We start from the raw sequence: 23,975 nt of genomic DNA, 5'->3' as shown, positions 1-23,975 counted from the left end.
TATTGTTTCTAATTATTAATATGGTTTGTGGGTGCAGGGATAACAGCAGAATTAAAATACTTAAAGGAGAAGTCAATCCATTTTTAAAATTTAGCAGGGGCAGGAGGGAAATTGATTACAATGACTGACTTACCTCTCCCCCCGTACCTGTGGCGAGCGGCAGGACCGACCTCGGGACCCCCCTGTCGGAAGGCATTTTCCTTGTAGTTGTAATGACGTCACGACTTGGGGGAGTCAGCTGATGGACTGGCCGCTCAGCCAATCAGTGACTGGAGCAGTGTCCCACCCCAGTCACTGACTGGCTGAGCGGCCAGTCCATAAGCTGGGTTGTCAAATATGCAAAAGAACACTGCAGAGACACCATCACGTGTCTCGACGTCAGTGAACTAGCCAGACTTTCCTCCGGGAAGGAACAACCAAGCCAAGGAATGTCTCCAATTAAGGAAACCACCTAAGCAAGGTATCCATCCACAGACAGCTGTTTTGGGGGTTTTGCCCCTCATCAGTGTGGAGTAGGTTTCTGGCTAGTGGGAGCAATGACTAGCAAGTGCATGCAAAACGACGCTGGTTGACCTCAGGAAGCTGGGTTGTGACGTGTGCAGGATCCCGGAGTCCTTAGGCTGGTGCCACCACTCACTGCGGGCACGGGGAGAGGTAAGTTCGTACCTGCCAGCTGCCGAGTTTTAAAAACATCTGGACTTTAAATAATGTGAGGAAGGGTGCACATAAAAGAAAGCAATGTTGGAGATGGACTTCCACTATGGCGCCCAATTTTGCCATTAAGGCAGACGCCTTCCTTTAATGCTGCAAGGTGTGTCTATGGCAGGGGTAGGGAACCTTGGCTCCAAAGCTATTGCAAAACTACAACTCCTGTCATGCCTGGGCAGCCAAAGCTTTAGCTTTGGCTGTCCAGGCATGATGGGAGTTGTAGTTTTGCAACAGCTGGAGAGCCAAGGTTCCCTACCCCTGGTCAATGGTATATGTGCCTTTTAGTGAACTCTTACCTATGTCTTATTTTGAAATGTGTATGTCAACTCCTAAGGAGTAGGAACTCTGTGGTCCAAGTACTGATATTTGTTGTGAGAACCCATGGCCCATCTTATAACCAACAGCACATAGTCTCCACTGCCATCAGTTTTAGAACCATTTCTTAAAATGCCCTCGTGGTTTATTAAACACTTTGGGGGAGATTTATCAAACATGGTGTAAAGTGAAACTGTCTCAGTTGCCCCTAGCAACCAATCAGATTCCACTTTTCATTCCTCACAGACTTTCTTTGGAAAATGAAAGGTGGAATCTGATTGGTTGCTAGGGGCAACTGAGCCAGTTTCACTTTACACCATGTTTGATAAATCTCCCCCAAAGAAGCTATACTTACCCCAATCCTCTTTAGCTGGTGTGCCGACACTCCCAGTCCCTGCTTGTCATCACTATTTCCTGAATTGTTGCCCCAGCTGGAACCGCCCCGTCAGTGAATCAGTGGCCACAGTGGTGTTTACTATCAACAGGAACCCGAAAAGTAGCAATGATGAGCAGGGATTGGGAGTTTTCAGATGGAGACTTGCAGGGGATCAGGTTAGGTGAGTAGGGTGTCTTTTTATGTTTACATACCCCCTGCAAAATCTAAAAAAATAAAATAAAATCTGTGCCCGGACAACTCCTTTAAGTACTATAAACATGAATTAAATCAGCGACAGGCTGGTACAGAGGAAGTATAAACCTGCAAGAACTTCTAAACCTCAGTCCTCCTTACTTATCTAGGTCTCAATTTTGATGTCCTTTAGCTTTACCACTCACATAATTTCTCTACTATTGGCCCAAATGCCAAATCTTTTTCAGTCTTGACATTTAAACTTACGCTTCTTTAAGTCAGGGTCATGCTCTTTACTACTTCTCTCCTAACCTTATGGGCTGGGAAAAACCCGGCAAGTAAAGTTCCATTTTTTTTTTATTTTTTTTTTTTGCAAAAGTCATGTGACATCATGTGCTGAACACCGAGGTTTTTATTTTTATTACCTTACTATAAGGCCATGTTCACACACTGTATAAACAATGACCCTTCCATGTGAATGGCCATTGTGTAACGCTACCTACGGCCGATAGTAATGAACATAATCATTAAACAACGTCCGTTTATATGCACAAAGAATCCTTAGTCTATGCTCCTCCCTGTATACATTCAGTTTTGTCATCTAGGATTAGAAGTAAACGCTCTCTATATATATATATTTTTTATTAGATTTATTAATTTGCAGGCTGCACGCGACCATGGGAGTCGTGAATTTCTGCAGCCCTTTACTGCAGAAGGTATTTAGAGACAGCGAGAAAACGAAAGATGGCTAAAATAGCATGAACAAGAAAGGCAAGGTGTCATCAGAAAATTACCTACTGTTTAAATGTTAAACTTTTTATTTTTTTTAAGACTTTGGTGATGTTTTTTCTAATTTTCCATTTTTAAAATAACCCTGTAATCTTAGGTTCTGTTCTGGCCACTAGGCCAAAAGCTAAGTTGAGACCGCCTGGTCTGTACAGATGATTTCCCAGCACTCTTCTCCTTATTATCAGACAGGAGTACAGTGACAGGTGACACCAGTATATAGATACATCACACAGACAGGAGTACAGCGACAGGTGACAACAGTATACAGATAACAGACAGGAGTACAGTGACAGGTAACACCAGTATATAGATAATAGACAGGAGTACAGTGACAGGTGACACTAGTATATAGATTAAACAGAGAGGTGTTCAGTGACAGGTAACACCAGTATATAGATAATAGACAGGAGTATAGTGCCAGGTAACACCAGTATATAGATAATAGACAGGAGTACAGTGACAAGTGACACCAGTATATAGATACAGACAGGAGTACAGTGACAGGTGACACTAGTATATAGATTAAACAGAGAGGTGTTCAGTGACTGATGAAATCAGTATATAGATAACACAGGCAGGTTGACAGTGACTGATGAAATCAGTATATAGATACAGACAGGAGTACAGTGACTTGTAACACCAGTATATAGATACAGACAGAAGTATAATGACAGGTGACACCAGTATATAGATAAGAGGTTCACAAAATAGCTGCTCACAACTTTCAGCTGATCGCATTGTTTTTTCGACCAGTAAAATAGTGCTTACATAGTGCTGTATAAGGCTATGTTCACACTATGTAAAAGAACGGCCGATGGCAACAACGGCTGTACTTTGTGAGGAGTGCAACATAGCCTATTCAGCTATGGGATCCCGGCCGGAGCGTATACACATCGTATACACTCCGGCCGGGATCCTGCACGGGGCCGCAAGTAACTGACATGTCAGTTCACACAATGAAGAGAGCGGCTCCTGCCGCTTGCTTCACTGTGTGCAGGGGGAAACTCTGATGCGGGCGCGCGCTGATGCGCCCGCATCAGAGCTCTGCAACCGGACAGATCATCCGACCGGGACTTAAGTACCGTCTGGGATGATCCGGGCAGAGATCATCCGGGCAGAGATCATCCGGGCATCCGGGCGTGTATATAAACAGATCCATTAAATGGACAGCAAGCATTGTGAACCCAGGGACTTGTTTATATCAGCTGTCTCAGAAGGGAAGGGGGAGGAGGGAGACAGAGAGAAAAGCTCACACAGAGATTTTTCTGTCTTCAGCAGAAAGCAACAGCCCAGAACTGGGGGAGGGAGACTGATTAGATAATAACAAGTATGAAAGGAACTGTTAGTCTCCCCATGGGCAGCTAGTTATGTTTGAGTGTAATACCCCTTTAAGGAGTAGAGCTCTACAGCACAAATGGCTGAGCGCTCGCACGGCCCTTGTACAAGAGACACATATTAATTTTCCATTGTGGATCTCCTTTTCTAAGAAATAACCCGCAGACGGTTAAATAGCCGAGGTCTTGTTGATTTGTAATACACCGCAGTCTTTGTCCTCTACAATAATTTACTAAATGAAATCTCATCTGAAACGACAAGATGCGTTTATTGCCAGAATTACAGAGCGATTTCTCCTCCGCCGTTCGCATACTGCGTGACTTTAGTAGCGTTCTGCCCAGATTTACATTTCAAAGACTTTCTCCGGCGGTACAAAAAAAAAAAAAAGCCGCTTGATCCATAATTTACAGCTTTAGAGCGGCGCTGTGCACTGGAGTCTCTGGTTTGAAGACCAGGCCTGTGTGTCTCTCTCTCTTTTTTCCCTTTTATAAAACACATAAGCGAAAGATGAAAAGTCGGGAATTGCACACCAGCCCCTCTGTATCGATTGTAGTTGTTTCAGCGGCAAATGAGGGCTCGGTCGCAAAGGCAAAGATGAATTATTGGCGACACCGGATTGTGTTTGCTTTAGTGATAACAAACAATAGAACGTTCTTTGTTCTCATGTATTGTATTGGGAGTTATTGTCAGGGTGTATAGGGTTACAAAGGACTTTAATATATAAAAGGACATATATATATATATATATATATATATATATATATATATATAATTTTTATTTTTTTTAATATTTTTTTTTTTATTAAAATTTTATACAACAAGGCCCGAACAACAGGGAAAGCATATTTTTGGGGAAAATGCACATGGGTATGTCTTTAACCTTCGACTAGATGATGACTAATGTGGGTGTCGCGCAAATCGAATAGAAGTTGGTGGAAATGTTTCTATTGACCTCAATGGGGTTCAATTGAGATTTGATTTGTGAAAATGAATTGCGGTAAAGTAAAAAATTTAGATGGCTGATGCGTCTTTTATATTGGAGTTGTGCTTCTCTCTGCAAATAGACTATTACTTTGTGTCCTGTGATATGGATAGGTCAGGGATAGGGGAAACTTTGGTCCTCCAGCTGTTGCAAAACTACAATTCCCATCAGGGCTGGACAGCCTTCGGCTGTCCAGCCATGATGGGAATTGTGGTTTTGCAACAGCTGGAGGGCTGATGGTTCCCTATCCCTGCAACAGGTAATCATGTAATATATATGCAGACAAGTCTTCTTGGGGTTGTTTTAGGCAGTAACCTTTGATTATGACTAGTATAGGGGGTTTGTAATTCTTAAAGGGTACTCCAATGGGGGAATAAAAAAATCTCTGAAATCAACTTGTGTTAATGTTATACAGATTTGTAATTTACTTCTATTGAAAAATCTCCAGTCTTCTAGTACTTATCAGCTGCTGTAAGTCCTGCAGGAAATGGTGTATTCTCTCCAGTCTGACACAGTGCTCTCTGCTGCCACCTCTGTCCATGTCAGGAACTGTCCAGAGCAGAAGCAAATCCCCATAGAAAACCTCTCCTGCTCTGGACAGTTCCTGACATGGACAAAAAGGACAGAGAGCCTAGTAGGTCCGCATGTAAGATTTCTACAATATTCAGTTGTATCTGTGGTCCGTACAAAAGATAAATTTATTTTCTTTAATTCAATTTTGAACAAGCAGGTGGGTGTGAACTTAAAGGGAACCATTCACCCCGTGGCCCCAGGTAGAAACTGACATACAGTGACATAAAGGTCAATATACTTACCACATCGCTCCCGGTCCCGTCCTGGATCCCGTTGTTGACACGGAGAAATCGCCGATTCTTCTTCTCCCGCCCATTATGGTAATGAGCTGGGACGAGTCCAACTTATTCATGAGGTCCTCTTCTCGTCGCCGCCCATCCACGCCTCCTGGAACTTGATTGACGTCTTCAGTCTTCTGCCGAATTCCCGCGCAGGCGCCGCTGTGATGGTCTCGTCACCTCTTCTGCGCCTGCGCGGTAAACAGGATACGGTGTTCGAGCAAATCGGCGCACGCGCAGTAAACAGTGAAGCTGCGGAGCGGCTTCAATTGTGAACTGCGCATGCGCCAAAAACGACTGTCACGGCGCCTGCGCGGGATCCAGCGAGAAGAAAGAAGACGAGGAGGAAGAGGACCTGGCGTCAATCAAGTGTCGGAGGCGGGGAGAAGGCTGGACTTCGGACCCGGCGGCGCTTATTACCATAATGGGCGCGAGAAGAAGAATCGTCGATTTCTCCGTGTCAACAACGGGCTTCGGGACGGGACCAGGAGCGATGTGGTAAGTATATTGACCTTTATGTCACTGTATGTCAGTTTCTGCCGGGGGCCACGGGGTGAATGGTTCCCTTTAAAGGGATTGTCCAGCGAAAATATTTTTCTTTCAAATCAACTGGTGTCAGAAAGTTATATAGGTTTGTCATTAAAAAATCTCAAGTTTTCCCATACTTATTAGCTACTATATGTCCTGCAGGAAATGTTTTATTTTCAGTCTGACACAGGGCTCTCTGCTGACATCTCTGGCCGAGACTGGAACTCTGCCTCGGTTTTCTATGAATCCCCATAGAAAACCTCTCCTGCTCTGGACAATTCCTGACATGGACAGAGGTGACAGCAGAGAGCTCTGTGTCAGACTGGAAAGAATACATCACTTCTTGTAGGACATACAGCAGCTAATAAGTACTGGAAGACTTGAGATTTTTAAATAGATGTAAATTACAAATATACAGTGGTGCCTTGGATTACGAGCATAATTCGTTATGGGACTGTGCTTGTAATCCAAATCCACTCTTAAACCAAAGCAAATTTTCCTATAGGAAGTCATAGAAATGCAGACAATTGGTTCCACACCCCAAAAATAATGATTTATTATTCTCAATAACATGTAAAACAAATGAAACAAACATTCAGAAACAGCAGAATATGTGATATTATAAGTTATTGTACAGTAATGGAGAGGATGGGGAACACAAGGACTGACAGACTGCAGGGAGCATGAAGGAATGAGCAGGGCAGATGTGGGCACATACATGCAGCACTCTCTGTCCGGGGAGAGAGGGGTTACAGCTATGGAGAGATTACCTCCACAGTCCTGTCCCCTGATGTAAGCCCCAGCCTGAAGTGGATCTGCTATGATTTGGAAGCTGTGGGAGACTTCCTGGGTCAGAGTACAGGGCTGTAGACCCCGCTATGCAGACCATGCCCCTCCCCCCTCCCACCCAGTACAGGGAGCTCTTAAACCAAAGCAATGCTCTTAGACCAAGTCACAATTTTGAAAAATGGTGAGCTCTTAAACCAAAACGCTCTTAAACCAAGTTACTCTTAAACCAAGGTACCACTGTATATAACTTTCTGAAACCAGTTGATTTGAAATAATTTTTTTTTACTCTGGAGTACCCCTTTAACCCCCTATTTGTAAAAGTATTTGATTTATAACTGCAGCATGATGCTCTATCACTGCATAAACTACATACAGTGCTATGGGAGAAGGTGTTTTGTGGGAACTAAGAGGTTGCCGATGCTGTTGCTGCTTAAATTACACCAAATGATTCAATATTAGTGACCATCGATGTTTGCGGAAGGCTTCCTGACGTTTTTGAGACCTTAAATAAACAGGAGACGCTAATCCATTAGTTACACCCATCATTCAGTAGTCACACAGCTGACTGTGTAATCCACCATCAGGCTGCGGTTACTTCTGACCTGGCTGCTGGGAATCGGCTCTGGAGCATCTGCTCTCACAGGGGCTTTCACACATGAATTTTTTTTTTATTTTTTAAACTGCATTTTTTTTAAGTTACTGGCAGTTTATTTATTTGTTTTTGTTTTTTTCTCTTCTATAGAATTTAATAGATTTTTTTTTTCAGTTTCGAGAAATGCATGTGTAAAGTTAATTCAAATAGAAGGAAAGTCGGAACAATTTTAAGGGTGCCTTCACACACAGCAGATCCGCAGCAGATTTGATGCTGTATTTAGTTATTTAGACCTAATCTGCTGCAATACGGTGTGTGTAAAGCTACCCTAAGGGGTGATTTTTTTTTTTTTTCTTTCAACTCGACTAGTGTCATAAAGTTATGTAGATTTGTAAATTACTTCTATCTAAAAATCCCAGGTCTTCCAGTACTTATCCACTGCTGTATGTCCTGCAGGAAGTGGTGTATTCTCTTCAGTCTGACACAGTGCTCTCTGCTGCCACCTCTGTCCATGTCCGGAACTGTCCAGAGCAGTAGCAAATACTCATAGAAAACCTCACCTGCTCTGTGCAGTTCCTGACATGGACAGAGGTGGCAGCAGAGAGCACTGTGTCAGACTGGAGAGAATACACCACTTCCTACAGGACATACAGCAGCTGATAAATACAGGAAGACTGGATATATATGAATAGAAGTAATTTACAAATCTATATAACTTTCTGACACCAGTTGATTTGAAAGAAAACATTTTACGCTTGTTTTCTATACATAGTTTATTTATTTATTTAATAAAAAAAATGTTTGTATTGAACACATTCCTGTTTTGTTCTCACTGTAGAGGTCAATGTCTTTAGGTGACACTAACAACGTCCTCTTTAAATTTCAGAGAAAACATGCCTAGTCACTTTAAATTTAAAGAATATTGCCCCATGGTCTTCCGAAATCTGAGGGAAAGGTTTGGGATTGACGATCAGGATTTCCAGGTAAGATGATGTGACGTTATTCTTAGGTCTCATCCACACCAGGGTTTTTTCCCTTTGATGAGTAAATGTCTGACAGGTTTCCGGTGGGGTGATATTATCCTATTAGGATTACAATGTGGTGGCATTGGTCAGTAATTTGAGGTCAAATGTCTCCATTAATTCTCAGTGATACAAGGGAGATAATGCCGACTATGATGCATCGGTTTAGTGTAATGTTTTTGTAATTTTTTGGGGGATAGGCAAAAAAAAAAGGAAGTAACGTTGAATAAGGACTGCAATTGGCATGCAGCTTATTGTCACTGCTCTATTGTGGTGCACAAAGGATAGACATCGTACTCCTGAGGCTATCGTACAAATACAAAGGATAGACATCGTACTCCTGAGGGTATCGTACAAATACAAAGGATAGACATCGTACTCCTGAGGCTATCGTACAAATACAAAGGATAGACATCGTACTCCTGAGGCTATCGTACAAATACAAAGGATAGACATCGTACTCCTGAGGGTATCGTACAAATACAAAGGATAGACATCGTACTCCTGAGGCTATCGTACAAATACAAAGGATTAACTCTCTTGGCCCAATCATGGTGAATGGACATAGTGTTTGGGGTCATTATGGAGTTAGTGGGTCTTTAAAGTGTCAGTGTCATTTAAATTTATTTATTTTGCAGAAATCAATACTATGGTCGATTTTAAGAAACTTTGTAATTGGGTTTATTAGCCAAAAATGCTTTTTTTATCCTGAAAAGCAGTTTGAAGCTCTCCCCCCCCCTGTCTTCATTATTCTCTATGGAGAGGGGAGGGGTGGAGGGAGGGAGATGAGGCACCTAAACAGGACAACAAAGAGTTAATTTACAGCTACATCACCAGGCTATCTCCTCTGAGGTCAGCACTGACCTCTCTGACCTCTGAATATCTGCTTTCACACAGTTCCCGCTGTGTAATCCTTTGTTTTCTACTTTCTGCTGCCGACTTATCTCCCTCCTCCCCCCTCCCCTCTCCATAGAACAGGCAGGATCCGACTGATGTAAAAGAGTTGAGATTTCCTGATAATGAGCAGTGGATGAGAGAGAGGAGGGAGGGGAGGGGACCGGGGGAAAGTCTTTTCGAATGCAGATAATGGCATATTTGCCTAATAAACCCAATTACAAAGTTTCTTAAAATCGCCTGCACTATTGATTTCTGCAAAAACATTAAACGACATTGACACTTTAAGGGATACATTCTTGTCAGTTTATGTAATAGAGAATTCAACTTTGACTCGGTATGGAAAGGTACTTGTTCAAACCTCCCAAGACCCCTAAAGAACTACTTGCTTTTTCCCCCCATATTATCCATGCTCCCAGTCATGGTTCCTGCTGTGTCATCTGTTTCATCCCTATATCACTATATTTGGGTCATGTGACCTCTGATCAGCCACCATTTTGACTCTCAGACATCAAATGCACTCTCTCCTCTTCACATCTGCTGTCAATCCCAGCAGCATCACATGAGCAGCTAAAGCCAGTAACATCTCTATCTACTGGGAGGATGGTGTAAAAATCTCCATGTCAATGTATTTCTCGATAAACTAAGAGACTGTAGGTCTTAACTCCATCAAATCCATTATAACGGTGTCACAGGAGCTGCATAATCCTCTTCAGTAACTCCAATGGAAGATTCTGTCTCCCCCTGTGAAGAGCTTATGTGGAAAAGTCCATGCAGCTTCATCATACAGGAGGTTCTTCTGGCTGAGACGTTTACACCATTGAGAGCACAGAAACACTTGTAATTTGCAGGGGGGTCACCGTGAGATCATATGACCCAACTGAATGGAATAGATTGCAGGAATTTTCAGATATAAAGGAACTGCCAAATAAGTCACATCAGTTCGTTAAGATAAAATAAAATTCTGCTGCTGGACTTCTTTGGGGTTGCTACAGTGCAAAAATGGGTGCCAAGCGCCCCCTGAAGATGTATCGATAACCGGGTATATAGTGAGTGCCTATGACTTTGTTCTTACAAGATAATGTTCCAATGGATTCTAGTGATGGAAGGTTCCAGCTGTGTAGGTGTAGGGAGGTATACATTGCCTATTGTGAATTTTTTTTTTTTTTTTTACTGGATTCATCTGTATGGAATAGCACGGAGCACTGAATAGAGTATAAAGATGGTATACTAACACATACGTCTCCACCCTATGGCGAAACATCTATTGTCATACATTGGGTCCATAGAGGATACACTTTTCCGACACACACGGTGAGGATAACGTGCAAGTGTGACGTGAACACAACAATTACCGAGACTATATAATTAGGATGCCGGGAATATAGAAAGAATATAGGACGTAATGTTAGATGTCAGTATATCTTATGTAATATCATCACGTATCGTGCCATCATGTGCAGTAACACGCATTACACAGAGTGCGAAGACTGGAATCTCGCTCATTGCTGCCGCCGGCTGTGTGAAAAGTCTTTTGAAAAGCCCTCTAAATTTTATCCAAATGTTTTTAGACAAACTAGCTCCACTGTAACAATCTATTGTGGCGAGAAAAAAAAAGAAAAAAAGAAAAACTAAAACTTCTATGTCACTCGCTTGTCTCCTGTAATACAGAAGTGGGAACACTGCACCAAAGGAGAAACTTACATAAAGATAAAAATAATTTAATAGGTATTTTTGTGCAAGAAACACTTAAAAACTGCAATTATTATTATTATTTTATTTTATGCTATTAAAATTTGACTGGATATTGCTAACTCACCAGTGATATTCAGTAATGCTGTGTGCTTTATTGTGGCTCAGGGACGTCCATACATTTTGAATCTTTCATTGTGGCAGCAGGGTCAGGGGTGAGAACCAGCGTTATATCAGCATCTATACGGCCCATACTCTGTTTGCTCTATACTCTTTTCTGTACTCTTCTCCCCCTTTGCCAGCTGAACCTTGTAACTTCTCTTTACTGATGGTCGTCTAGTTTTTTTCCCACAATTCTAGGCTACTTTTGTAGCGGTTCTTATTGTAGTGGAAGTGACACTTCCAGCCGGAGGAACAAGAAGCATGCACCATGGGTAGACTACCTTGTTCTGCCAATAGGCTTAAAGCGGTTAACCAGCATTTGAAAAACATGGCCACTTTCTTCCACAGACAGCTCCACTCTTGCCTCCAGTTTGGGTATATGTTTTGCAACCCCTTTGAAGTGAATGGAGTAATTACAAATCACACCTGAACTGGAGACAAGAGTCTTGTTGTCTCTGGAAGAAGGTGGCCTTGTTTTTCTAATGCTGAATAACCCCTCTAAGTCTTTCCTTTTAAAGGGGGACTCTGGCGCTGATAAAAATAAAAAAAATTCAATCATAAACATAGTTTTCCCACTTACCATCCCTCTGGAGTCTCCGTTTGAGTTTCCTGCTGTTTGCAGGTCCCTGAACCTCCAGTTGGTGTCTTCATTTTTTCTTCACTTCCTGGTTTGGGGTTTCCCATGATGCACTTTGTCTCCTGTGATGTCTAACTGACTCTGTAAAACTGTTAGATGGCTTACATCTTGTTCAGCCAATGGAAGCACAGACTAATATATGAAAGGTACCATGTGTCTCCTTGTCCTAACAGCTATCTAAGGGCTCTTTTCCACCGGACGATTATCGTTCAGATTATCGTTTTATTCATTTGTATCTAAACGATAATCGTTCGGTTGAAATGCGGTTAACGATTAACGACCGAACGAGAAATTGTTGATTGCTTTATAAGACCTGGACCTATTTTTATCGTTGCTCGTTCGCAAAACGTTCGCATTGAATAAGACGTCGTTCGCAGTAGATAGCGAAGAAAAACGAACGCAAATACAATCATAAGTAACGATTATCGTTCCATGGAAATGAGTGAACGCTTTCAGGTCTTTCGCAAAAGCCGTCGTTTGAGATCGTTAATCGTTAACGATTATGCGAACGATAATCGTCCGGCGGAATAGGGCCCTAATGGTGCGTTTACACAGACAGATTTATCTGACAGATCTTTGAAGCTAAAGCCAGGAACAGACTATAAACAGGGATCAGGTCATAAAGGAAAGACTGGGATATATCCTCGTTTCAAATCCATTCCTGGCTTTGGCTTCCAAAATCTCTCTGTGTGAACGCAACCTTACAGTGTCAGCAGTATGTAATGTTGATTACTGCTGACAGATTCCTTTTAAATACCATAACTGCTGGGCAAGAGATAGGGAAACCAAAGGGATGGGTTACAGCCACATAGACAGGAGCTATCTTTTAAACTACCACACATAACAGAGCAGGAATCAAAGCATCAATGAAAGTCTCAAATTTCTACTGTAAATTCTGATAGGTGGCGCTGTAGAGCAAGCTTTTCCCCCTTCTGTAGAAGAGCTACTTTGCTTTTTTTTTTCCCCCATGAAGCATTGCACAATTGAGATTGTTGTGGTTGTAATGGGGCCATGAGCTTAGACCAATCTCAGTCTATATGTCTGCACTTCTGCCCATGTATATGCGCATTTAGCTATAGAGAAGCGGAGACTTCTGGTGCGTTCCTTAGAGACGGCAGCGGCTGATGGATGTTGTTCTCATGTAGAGCAGGAGTCTTTATCTGGCTATTCCCCAGTGTTCTTACATTACCAGTAATTCCCTACAGTCCTCCCGGCTGATACTAACAAAACCTCTTACCACTAGTCTTCATCTGGTGTTTGCTCAGAGGTAAAGAATGCCGGACGGACGATTCACTAACATTGGCTCATATTTCTGCATACATGAGATTTCTTTTAATTTTATGTTAAAAAAGAAAAAAAAAAAAAAAAAAAAAAAAAACACTTTACCTTCCGGCCCATTCTGTCACCAACACAAGAATAACCCGGGTGAGGCTAATGTACGATTCAGTGCTCAAAGGATTCTTAACTGCGATAGTAGAATTCTCCTTTAATCTGGCAGTAATGGGATGTGTGCCAGATTACGAGACATTCTTGATATGACGAAATTATCTGGCTGGCTTTAGCCAGGTGTGGAATATTTGCAGCATTTATAGGACAATCAATGTGGATGGAATTCGAAGAAACTTTTCCTTTTGATTCTATATCAACTGGTGTGAGAAAGTTATACAGATTTGTAATTTACTTCTATTTGAAAATCTAAAGCTTTCCAATACTTATCAGCTGCTGTATGTCCTGCAGGAAGGGGCGTATTATTTCCACTCTGACACAGTGCTCTGCTGCCACCTCTGTCCATGTCAGGAACTGTCCAGAGCAGCAGCAAATCCCCTTGTTTTTCTATTTTTGGTTAACCCATATGTTAGCTTGTTGTACAAACATGTTAACTTTACTGTTGCCACTGAAGTCTGTGCTGATAGACTTTCTCTTTTGTTATATGTTCTTAAAAAACCTAATAAAAACATTGAATCAGAAATCCTCTCCTGCTCTGGACAGTTCCTGACATGGACAGAGGTGGCAGCAGAGAGCACTGTGTCAGAGTTGAGAGAATACACCACTTTCTGCAGGACATACAGCAGCTGGATAGCTTGAGATTTTTAAATAGAAGTAAATTCCAAATCTATATAACTTTCTGACGCCAGTTCATTAGATTTTTTTTCCCCTCTGGAGTTCCCCTTTAATAGACCACTATTAAAGTGGTTTACATTTGAGGTGTACGTCAGCATATCGGCAGAACGGTGCAGTATACAGATATGCCGGTGTAATAGTGTGTGCCCAGCCATAGGTCGTATTTGTGGTCCCTGCATGCGACGGAAACCACATGCCCACGCTGTTACCAATAGCAGAGGGATGTTGCCAGTATTGATTTTTGGTAACCGCATTGGGGGTGGTGTTTCAGCTGCATGCGGCGACTACAAAGTAGGAATGCAGCCATAGAGATAAACGTACTATCCGATCATTGCTATCAGGGTTCAGCTATGCAGGGACACCCATCCTATTGACAGGGGACACTGCCATTTGTTCATTTATTCATACATTGCCCGTAATAATAATATAGGAACCACAAACTCCAGAGCCCCAATTATGGTAAATGTAAATATTTACCAAAACAAATCTTCTCTCCTCTTTTTAGATGGTCGGGGTCCTCGCAGTCAGCCCCTACCAGCTATATACTGGTGTCTCCAGCTCTTGGCATGGAGTACAACTGCCAGACTCCCCCGCTCAGCGCACATTATACATAATACTTTGTGATGGATCGGACAGCTAGTGGCGCATTGTCTGTCTCTAAATGTTTGATAATCCTTTCTTGCTGGCGTTTGGTTAGAATTTCATTAGAATTATACACGGGAGTCATGTATAAAATATACATGATAGAATGGAGAAGAGTTTCCTTTGTGCTAAATGTACCACAGCTGCTGCATCCCTGCATGTCTGATACAGTATACAGTATATATTATATTCTGAATTGTACAGATTGATAATCTACACTTCTTCCTTTTATAGTTTTTATAATTAAACCTTATAAATTAGAGTTCACACCTGCAGTAGCAATTCTGGACACAGAGAGCACCCCATTGACTTTAATAGAGTCTTTTGGGTTTCGGCATGTTGTCCAATGTTTTACCGGACAAAACGATACTATTTTATACTGTTTATTTACTGCACTGTTATGTCTGGTGTTCTTGATGGAATGTGTTACTGAGGGTCCCAAAGTGCAGGTGTAAACCCCACCTTAGATTTTTCAGCACTGATGGTTAAAGGGGTACTCTAGCTAAAAAAAAACCCCCATCAATCAACTCATGTTGGAAAGGGTCAGAGATTTGTAATTTACTTCTATTTAGAGATCTCCAGTCTTCCAGTACTTATCAGCTGCTGCATGCCCTGCAGAAAGTGTTGTATTCCTTCCAGTCTGCATAGCATGAGAAGCATTCTAGAGGGATTTGCTGCTGCTGCTTTGGACAGTTCCTGCCATGGACAGACAACTAGCCAGAATCCTACCCCACACTGACGAGGGGCAAAAACCCCGAAACGGCTGTCTGTGGGTGGAAGCCTGCCTTTGCAAGCCCTTGTCATGATCGCAATACTCGCACCTTGAGTTAGACATTGACAAAAGGGGCCACCCTGTTGTTTCCCTGTCTATGTTCCAATACTCGCAACCGAGTGGGACTTAAGGGGTTATTTATCAGGGTGGTGTGGTGCTCTCCCCATCATGGAGGCACCCCGTTGGCAACAGGCTAGAGATATCTGGCTATCCTGTGTTTTGAGACTCGTAACTGAGGCTCCACGGACTCTTGTTTTGCATATTTAAATTTTTGGGGGCATCAGTGGAGACTCTTGATTGAGTACTTCATTGGTTTTTTTTCGCTGTTCTCCTTGAGTTCAGTGATTACTGTGTTTTGATGGACAGAGGTGGCAGCAGAGAGCACAATGTCAGACTGGAAAGAATACACCACTTCCTGCATGACATACAGCAGCTCATAAGTACTGGAAGACTTTTAAATAGAAATAATGTATCCACCTTAAAGGGGTAAATCAGCAAAAAAAAATGTTTGTTTCACATCAATTGGTGTCAGAAAGTGCCAGAGATTTGTAATTTACTTCTCTTAAAAAATCTCCAGTCTTCCAGTACTTATCAGCTGCTGTATGACCTGCAGGAAGTGGTGTATTCTTTCCAGTCTGACACAGTGCTCTCTGCTGCCACCTCTGTTCATGTCAGGAACTGTCCAGAGCAGCAGCAAATCCCCATAGAAAACCTCTCCTACCTGCTAGACAGTGTCCTCCCCATAACTTATCCAGCCATAGCATTCACCTATTACACAACTGGGTATAGTTTTCCCCATAACAAAGTTTGTAACAATGTTCTGCCAGTAAAAGTTATCCATAGTGAGCAGACAGCAGAGTTTAACCTTATAGCCCTATTCCACGGAACGATTATCGTTCATAAACTCGCTCCAACAACCGCTCGTTAACGATCACTAAACGATTTTTTTTAGCGAACAATAACGCATAACGTGAACGATATATGTAGTGTAACGATTATTTTGCGGTCGTTACATGGTCGTTTTAAAACGTTCGCCGGGGTAATCATGACCATACGACACACCTACTTTTTTTTTAAACCTTTTTACGAACGACTGAAAGATTTCTAATTTTACGAACCGATTAGCGAATTATCTTTTAAAGACCAACGACTTTTTTTCGACATAATGAAAAACCATTTTGAACGACAGTATACCGATTTCGCCTTTGTCGTTCGCTCGTTTACACCAATTCCACGAAGCGATTATCGTTAACGAGCGGTCATTGGAGCGAGTTTATGAACGGTAATCGTTCCGTGGAATTGGGCTATCAGTTGCGTATCTATCATACGAAACCCATCGTTCACAGTTACACATTCAGCCACAGTGTTCCACCTTAAGGGCTCATGCACACTGAGCAAAAGAGGCGGCTTTTAGAGCAGATTCCGCCCGAAAATCCTCCCGTTTAAATTGAGCAAAGCACTTTTCCTTTGTTTTCAATGGGCTTTGCGCTGTACTTTCTCATTTATTGTACAGGACGGGGGAGTGAGCTGAGGTTAGAACAGACAGCTCTAGTTTTGTGGGCGTTTTTAGGGTTTAGGATCATGTTTTTTTAATTTTCTGTATGGAATTTTTGTATCTATCACGACATATAATAAGGTGTTTTGATTGTTGATTACTTTGGTTTGCCGGCTTTTGTTGCTATATACTGTGTTTTTATATACATTGGTAGTTCTATTATATAGTGGTTGTGCACCCAATTTTATATATATATATATATATATATATATATATATATATATATATATATATATATATATATATATAGCCTCCCCCTATAACATACTTAGGAGGATCTTCTCCCTCATCTCTTGCTTGTTCCTACACACTCTGCTATATAGGTCGGTGAACCCACGAGGACAGGGATGGGGATTCTTGTGTTAAATATAGTTTAAAAAAGCAAAGAAGTTATTTTTTTTTAATGTATCTGTGACTCCCTCTTAAGGTGGTCCCGCATATGGTCCTCGACAACCGCAACTTTATCACAGTCCCTGAGTGACATCTCATTGTTGGCTCTGGTGGCCGTGTTACCCTTGTGTCTGTGGAGTCTTTAACCCCCCTAGTCTGCTGTGATCAGATGTCACTGGTTCTAGACCTTGACTTTGAAGCTGCGAAAGTCAATTTCAAGATAATTTATTGTGACTGTCATACCAGATTGGAAAAGCTTGTTGCATGCGACTCGTTCCCAGTGCCCGCTGTGTTTCGGATCATCCAGATAGATGGTTAAAAACTCTTTCTATCTGTTTGCTTTAATCTTGCTGGAGTGTAATTTGACCTGTGCATTTACAAGCAATCTGGCCCTGGAATCTGCCTTTCATCTCCCTGTGAGGATTATGGACTCACCTGCCACCTGGTGGACATGAGAGGACACGCCGGTCACTGACTGCTGCCATCCTCAGTAAGATGGAGCCGTGATGGTGCACAGTGGGCTGTTTGTATGAAATGCAGCAGTGTATGAATATGGATGAGGCTGCTCTGCAGCTGTGTAAGTAAGAGAGACGGAAACCAAACCAGTGCCTGGTATATGGGGACTGTCTGATGTGTCTGTACGAGTATAGGAGGAGACGCCGCTTATACAGCTACACATGGGATCATACATAGGAGGAGACGCTGCTTATACAGCTACACATGGGATCATACGTACATAGGAGGAGACGCTGCTTATACAGCTACACATGGGATCATACATAGTAGGAGACGCCGCTTATACAACTACACATGGGATCATACATACATAGGAGGAGACGCCGCTCATACAGCTACACATGGGATCATACATAGGAGGAGACGCCGCTCATACAGCTACACATGGGATCATACATAGGAGGAGACGCCGCTTATACAGCTACACATGGGATCATACATAGGAGGAGACGCCGCTCATACAGCTACACATGGGATCATACATAGGAGGAGACGCCGCTCATACAGCTACACATGGGATCATACATAGGAGGAGACGCCGCTCATACAGCTACACATGGGATCATACATAGGAGGAGACGCCGCTTATACAGCTACACATGGGATCATACATAGGAGGAGACACCGCTTATACAGCTACACATGGGATCATACATAGGAGGAGACGCTGCTTATACAACTACACATGGGATCATACAGAGGAGACGCTGCTTATACAGCTACACATGGGATCATACAGAGGAGACGCCGCTTATACAGCTACACATGGGATCATACATACATAGGAGGAGACGCTGCTTATACAGCTACACATGGGATCATACATAGGAGGAGACGCTGCTTATACAGCTACACATGGGATCATACATACATAGGAGGAGACGCCGCTTATACAGCTACACATGGGATCATACATAGGAGGAGACGCTGCTTATACAGCTACACATGGCATCATACATAGGAGGAGACGCTGCTTATACAGCTACATATGGCATCATACATACATAGGAGGAGACGCTGCTTATACAGCTACACATGGGATCATACATAGGAGGAGACGCCGCTTATACAGCTACACATGGGATCATACATAGGAGGAGACGCTGCTTATACAGCTACACATGGCATCATACATACATAGGAGGAGATGCTGCTTATACAGCTACACATGGGATCCTACATAGGAGGAGACGCTGCTTATACAGCTACACATGGGATCATACATAGGAGGAGACGCTGCTTATACAGTTACACATGGCATCATACATACATAGGAGGAGACGCTGCTTATACAGCTACACATGGGATCATACAGAGGAGGAGACGCCGCTTATACAGCTACACATGGGATCATACATAGGAGGAGACGCTGCTTATACAGCTACACATGGGATCATACATACATAGGAGGAGACGCCGCTTATACAGCTACACATGGGATCATACATACATAGGAGGAGACGCTGCTTATACAGCTACACATGGGATCATACATAGGAGGAGACGCCGCTTATACAGCTACACATGGGATCATACATAGGAGGAGACACCGCTTATACAGCTACACATGGGATCATACATAGGAGGAGACGCCGCTTATACAGCTACACATGGGATCATACATAGGAGGAGACGCCGCTTATACAGCTACACATGGGATCATACATAGGAGGAGACGCTGCTCATACAGCTACACATGGGATCATACATAGGAGGAGACGCTGCTTATACAGCTACACATGGCATCATACATAGGAAGAGACGCCGCTTATACAGCTACACATGGAATCATACATACATAGGAGGAGACGCTGCTTATACAGCATACCTCCCAACCGTCCCGGATTTCGCGGGACAGTCCCGTTTTCGGGGTTCTGTCCCGCGGTCCCGGAACGGCCCCCCGTGTCCCGCATTTTAAGTGGCCCCAGCGAAAAAAACAATAAATCAGTTACTCACCTGTCCTCCGGTCCCAGCAGCTCCTCTTCCGGCAGAACGCGCACTCCCGTCATCCTCCGGGGCGGGCAGCGGGGTATACAGAGTCACTAACTGTACCGGAAGTGACCTGCTCATGACTCACTTCCGGCACAGTCAGTGTCTGTATACCCCGCTGCCCGCCCCGGAGGATGACGGGAGTGCGCGTTCTGCCGGAAGAGGAGCTGCTGGGACCGGCGGACAGGTGAGTTACTGGTTTATTGTTTTTGCCGCTGGGGCCACACTAATGGGGGGATTGGCTACTCTGTGGGGCGCTATATGGGGGATTGGCTACTATGTGGGGGGATTGGCTACTATGTGGGGGGCATTGGCTACTATGTGGGGCATATATGGGGGATTGGCTACTATGTGGGGCATATATGGGGGATTGGCTACTATGTGGGGCATATATGGGGGATTGGCTACTATGTGGGGCATATATGGGGGCATTGGCTACTATGTGGGCACTATATGGGGGATTGGCTACTATGTGGGGCATATATGGGGGCATTGGCTACTATGTGGGGCATATATGGGGGATTGGCTACTATGTGGCGCACTATATGGGGGATTGGCTACTATGTGGGCACTATATGGGGGATTGGCTACTATGTGGGGCATATATGGGGGCATTGGCTACTATGTGGGGCATATATGGGGGATTGGCTACTATGTGGGGCACTATATGGGGGATTGGCTACTATGTGGGGCATATATGGGGGCATTGGCTACTATGTGGGCACTATATGGGGGATTGGCTACTATATGGGGCATATATGGGGGCATTGGCTACTATGTAGGCACTCTGGGGGTTTGGCTATTATGTGGGGCACTATATGGGGATTGGCTACTATGTGGGGCACTATATGGGGGGATTGGCTACTATGTGGGACACTATATGGGGATTGGCTACTATGTGGGGCACTATATGGGGGCATGGCTACTATGTGGGGCACTATATGGGGCATTGGATACTATGTGGGGCACTATATGGGGCATTGGATACTATGTGGGGCACTATATGGGGCATTGGATACTATGTGGGGCACTATATGGGGGATTGGATACTATGTGGGGCACTATATGGGGGATTGGATACTATGTGGGGCACTATATGGGGGATTGGATTCTATGTGGTGGATTGGATACTATGTGGGGGATTGGATTCTATGTTGGGCACTATGTGAGGATTGGATACTATGTTGGTCACTATATGGGGGCATTGGATACTATGTGGGGCACTATGTGGGGGATTGGATACTATGTGGGGCACTATAATGGGGGATTGGATACCATATAGGGCATTTTTGGCGGGATTGGATACTGTATAGGGCACTATTCAGTCAGCAGCATGTGGTGACTGTAGGGGAGTGGCTATGGAGGGTTGATATAGGGGCGTGGCTATGGAGGGTTGCTATGGGGGTGTGGCTATGGAGGGTCGCTATGGGGGCGTGGCTATTGGGACCGCGGTGCACATGTCCCTCTTTGCTCTTTGCAAAAGTTGGGAGGTATGATACAGCTACACATGGCATCATACATACATAGGAGGAGACGATGCTTATACAGCTACACATGGGATCATACATACATAGGAGGAGACGATGCTTATACAGCTACACATGGGATCATACATACATAGGAGGAGACGCCGCTTATACAGCTACACATGGGATCATACATACATAGGAGGAGACGATGCTTATACAGCTACACATGGGATCATACATACATAAGAGGAGACGATGCTTATACAGCTACACATGGGATCATACATACATAGGAGGAGACGATGCTTATACAGCTACACATGGGATCATACATAGGATTGAGATGCTGCTCATAAAGCTACACGTGGTATCATACATAGGAGGAGACTCCGCTTATACAGCTACACATCATATGGGATGTCATATATGTGACCATTAACCCGTCTAGTCATTAGAAGCCACCATAGATTTGTGAGTTATCATAGATGGAAATGTTATAAGAATCTAGCAATGTGTCCGTATTCTGCAGTGAGTGTTGATATTTATTGTACATAAATAATTTTTTGATTATAAAAAAAAATAAGTGTGTATATGTGTGTGTGTATATATGTATGTATATATATATATATATATATATATATATATGTGTTATTGATTTTATATATACACACATATACTCACACACGCAAAATAACCAGTTCAACACTTTCCCCTGTTACAATAGGGTACATGATTGCATATGTTTTAGTCTCCTAATATTAGGTTTTTAACCCCCTTGTCACCCACAAAATTCAATTGAATGTAGACTCTGAGTAGTGCTGTTTGTGATTTGGATTCCTGTTTGCTGTTCCTATTTTTATCTCTTTTATTCTTTGGTGTATGAACGATTTGGTCAGAGCCTTTATATTCCCATATGTGTTGTGGTGGATGAACTTCCGTTCCTTTGAAAATTATAAATGCAATATTATATGCGATATAAATAAACCAAGTAATATTACCCAAGAAAACCAGAAGACACCCCCCCCCCCCCTCCTTTTTTTTTTTTTTTTGGAAAGTCCATCACTGATTTAGACCAGATTCTCGTCATCGGTTCAGGTTTCAGTAGTTACTTCCTTACTCGTGTACTATAATCTGTCTAATGTTTATAGACTGTCCCTTTAAGCCACTATGATTGGCTGTCATTTGAATTTGTCCAGCAGTTTTTTCCAACTGATATCAGTTTCTGCTCTTTGACGCTGTTAGGGCCTTATTACATGGGACGGTTATTGTTAAAAAAAATCGTTTTATTGTTACATGTAATAGGAGGCAACGATTAAACGACCAACAAGAAATCGTTGATCGTTTAATAGAATCTGGACCTTTTGTTTATCATCAGTCGTTCATAAATCGTTCTAACATCGTTCGGTGTAATAACGTGTCGTTCACTTGTTCACTTGTCTATCAGCCAGGAAAGGATGAGTGCAAGTCCTGTGTAAGAGGGTGAATGGTTAAGATCGTTCGTCATAGTGGTCGTTTGAGATTGTTTATCATAATCATCGAAAAATCGTGTCGTGTAATACCACCCTTAGTTTAATTCGAAGCCTCCATTGCAGATTGCATTCAAGGTTGGAAAACACAGGTGGCCCCTTGACGTGATGGACACCAACAAAAGCCTTATGGACCCAATTGGCTTTAATGGAGTCCATCAGGTTTCTATCTGGTGTCTGTCATTTAACTGGGGTTGAAAACAGCGGACACAATACTGCATGCTGTGTTCCATTTATCAGAACAGATTCTGCAGCGGAGCTCTGACCCAGGTGTGAACATTGCCCAACATGCAGAACATTCTATAGACTTGACAAACAGTGATGGGAGAAGTGTCCCTTGGTTATTTGTATAGTTTATTTCTAAATTTGTGTTTTTCAAAGGAAATTTATGTTGAAACGTTATGTTCTTTTCCCTTACAGAATTCCCTGACTAGATGCGCCCCTATGGCCAATGACTCTCAGGCTCGCAGTGGAGCTAGGTTTCATACTTCTTGTGACAAGAGGTACATTATCAAAACAATTACAAGTGAAGACGTGGCCGAGATGCACAACATACTAAAGAAGTACCACCAGGTGAGTCCAGGATGGATCCAGAAATACAGGTACAGTGCAGGGAAGCTGGGGTTATCAAGCATTGTTGCAAGACACACTCTCTGTAATGTAGAGCATATACATGAGCACTAACTGGGGTATTGGTATTACTATCCTCAGGGATTGCACTGCATATTATATGCCCTTAATAGAGGATATGGATATATAATACAGGACTTAAATGACAAGGGTGTAGTTACATTGAGGACAGCTCTATGTGTAGGTACGCAGCTCCCGCTGGTCTGGCTGGTTGCAGAGTCAACCATACGACACTCAGCGTGTACAGTGCATGAGGCCTGTTCCAATAAATAGGACTCGACCCGACAATAAATTGGACCCGACTGACAAAAGTTGTATCTTTCCATGCTGCACCAGGCAGAAGATGAGGGGCCACATAACTGGAGATACTCTATAATGACAAATGAAGTAGCTTGGCTATAAATCTCTTTCTCTTTCTGGTTTACAAACAAGGCCTGTGTGGTCAGATGGTGTAGTTACCCTTCCTTATACTTGTTTTCAATAGTTTTTAAGAATTCTGGG

General features: G+C 43.0%; 1 protein-coding gene across 1 annotated transcript in view; it reads left to right on the top strand.

Annotated features, from left to right (window-relative positions):
* PIP4K2A (phosphatidylinositol-5-phosphate 4-kinase type 2 alpha) overlaps positions 1-23,975 on the top strand; it is a 110,979-nt gene that overhangs the window by 73,548 nt on the left and 13,456 nt on the right. The window contains exons 4-5 of the mRNA XM_069959056.1: positions 8,344-8,440; positions 23,265-23,417. Of these exons, the coding sequence (XP_069815157.1) occupies positions 8,344-8,440; positions 23,265-23,417 (250 nt within the window). The remainder of the gene's footprint in view (positions 1-8,343; positions 8,441-23,264; positions 23,418-23,975) is intronic.

This window comes from Dendropsophus ebraccatus, chromosome 2, assembly GCF_027789765.1.
Source record: "Dendropsophus ebraccatus isolate aDenEbr1 chromosome 2, aDenEbr1.pat, whole genome shotgun sequence".
Lineage (NCBI taxonomy): Eukaryota > Metazoa > Chordata > Amphibia > Anura > Hylidae > Dendropsophus > Dendropsophus ebraccatus.
The sequence above is the reverse complement of the archived record's forward strand: the minus strand, read 5'-3'. Positions and strand labels throughout refer to the sequence as shown.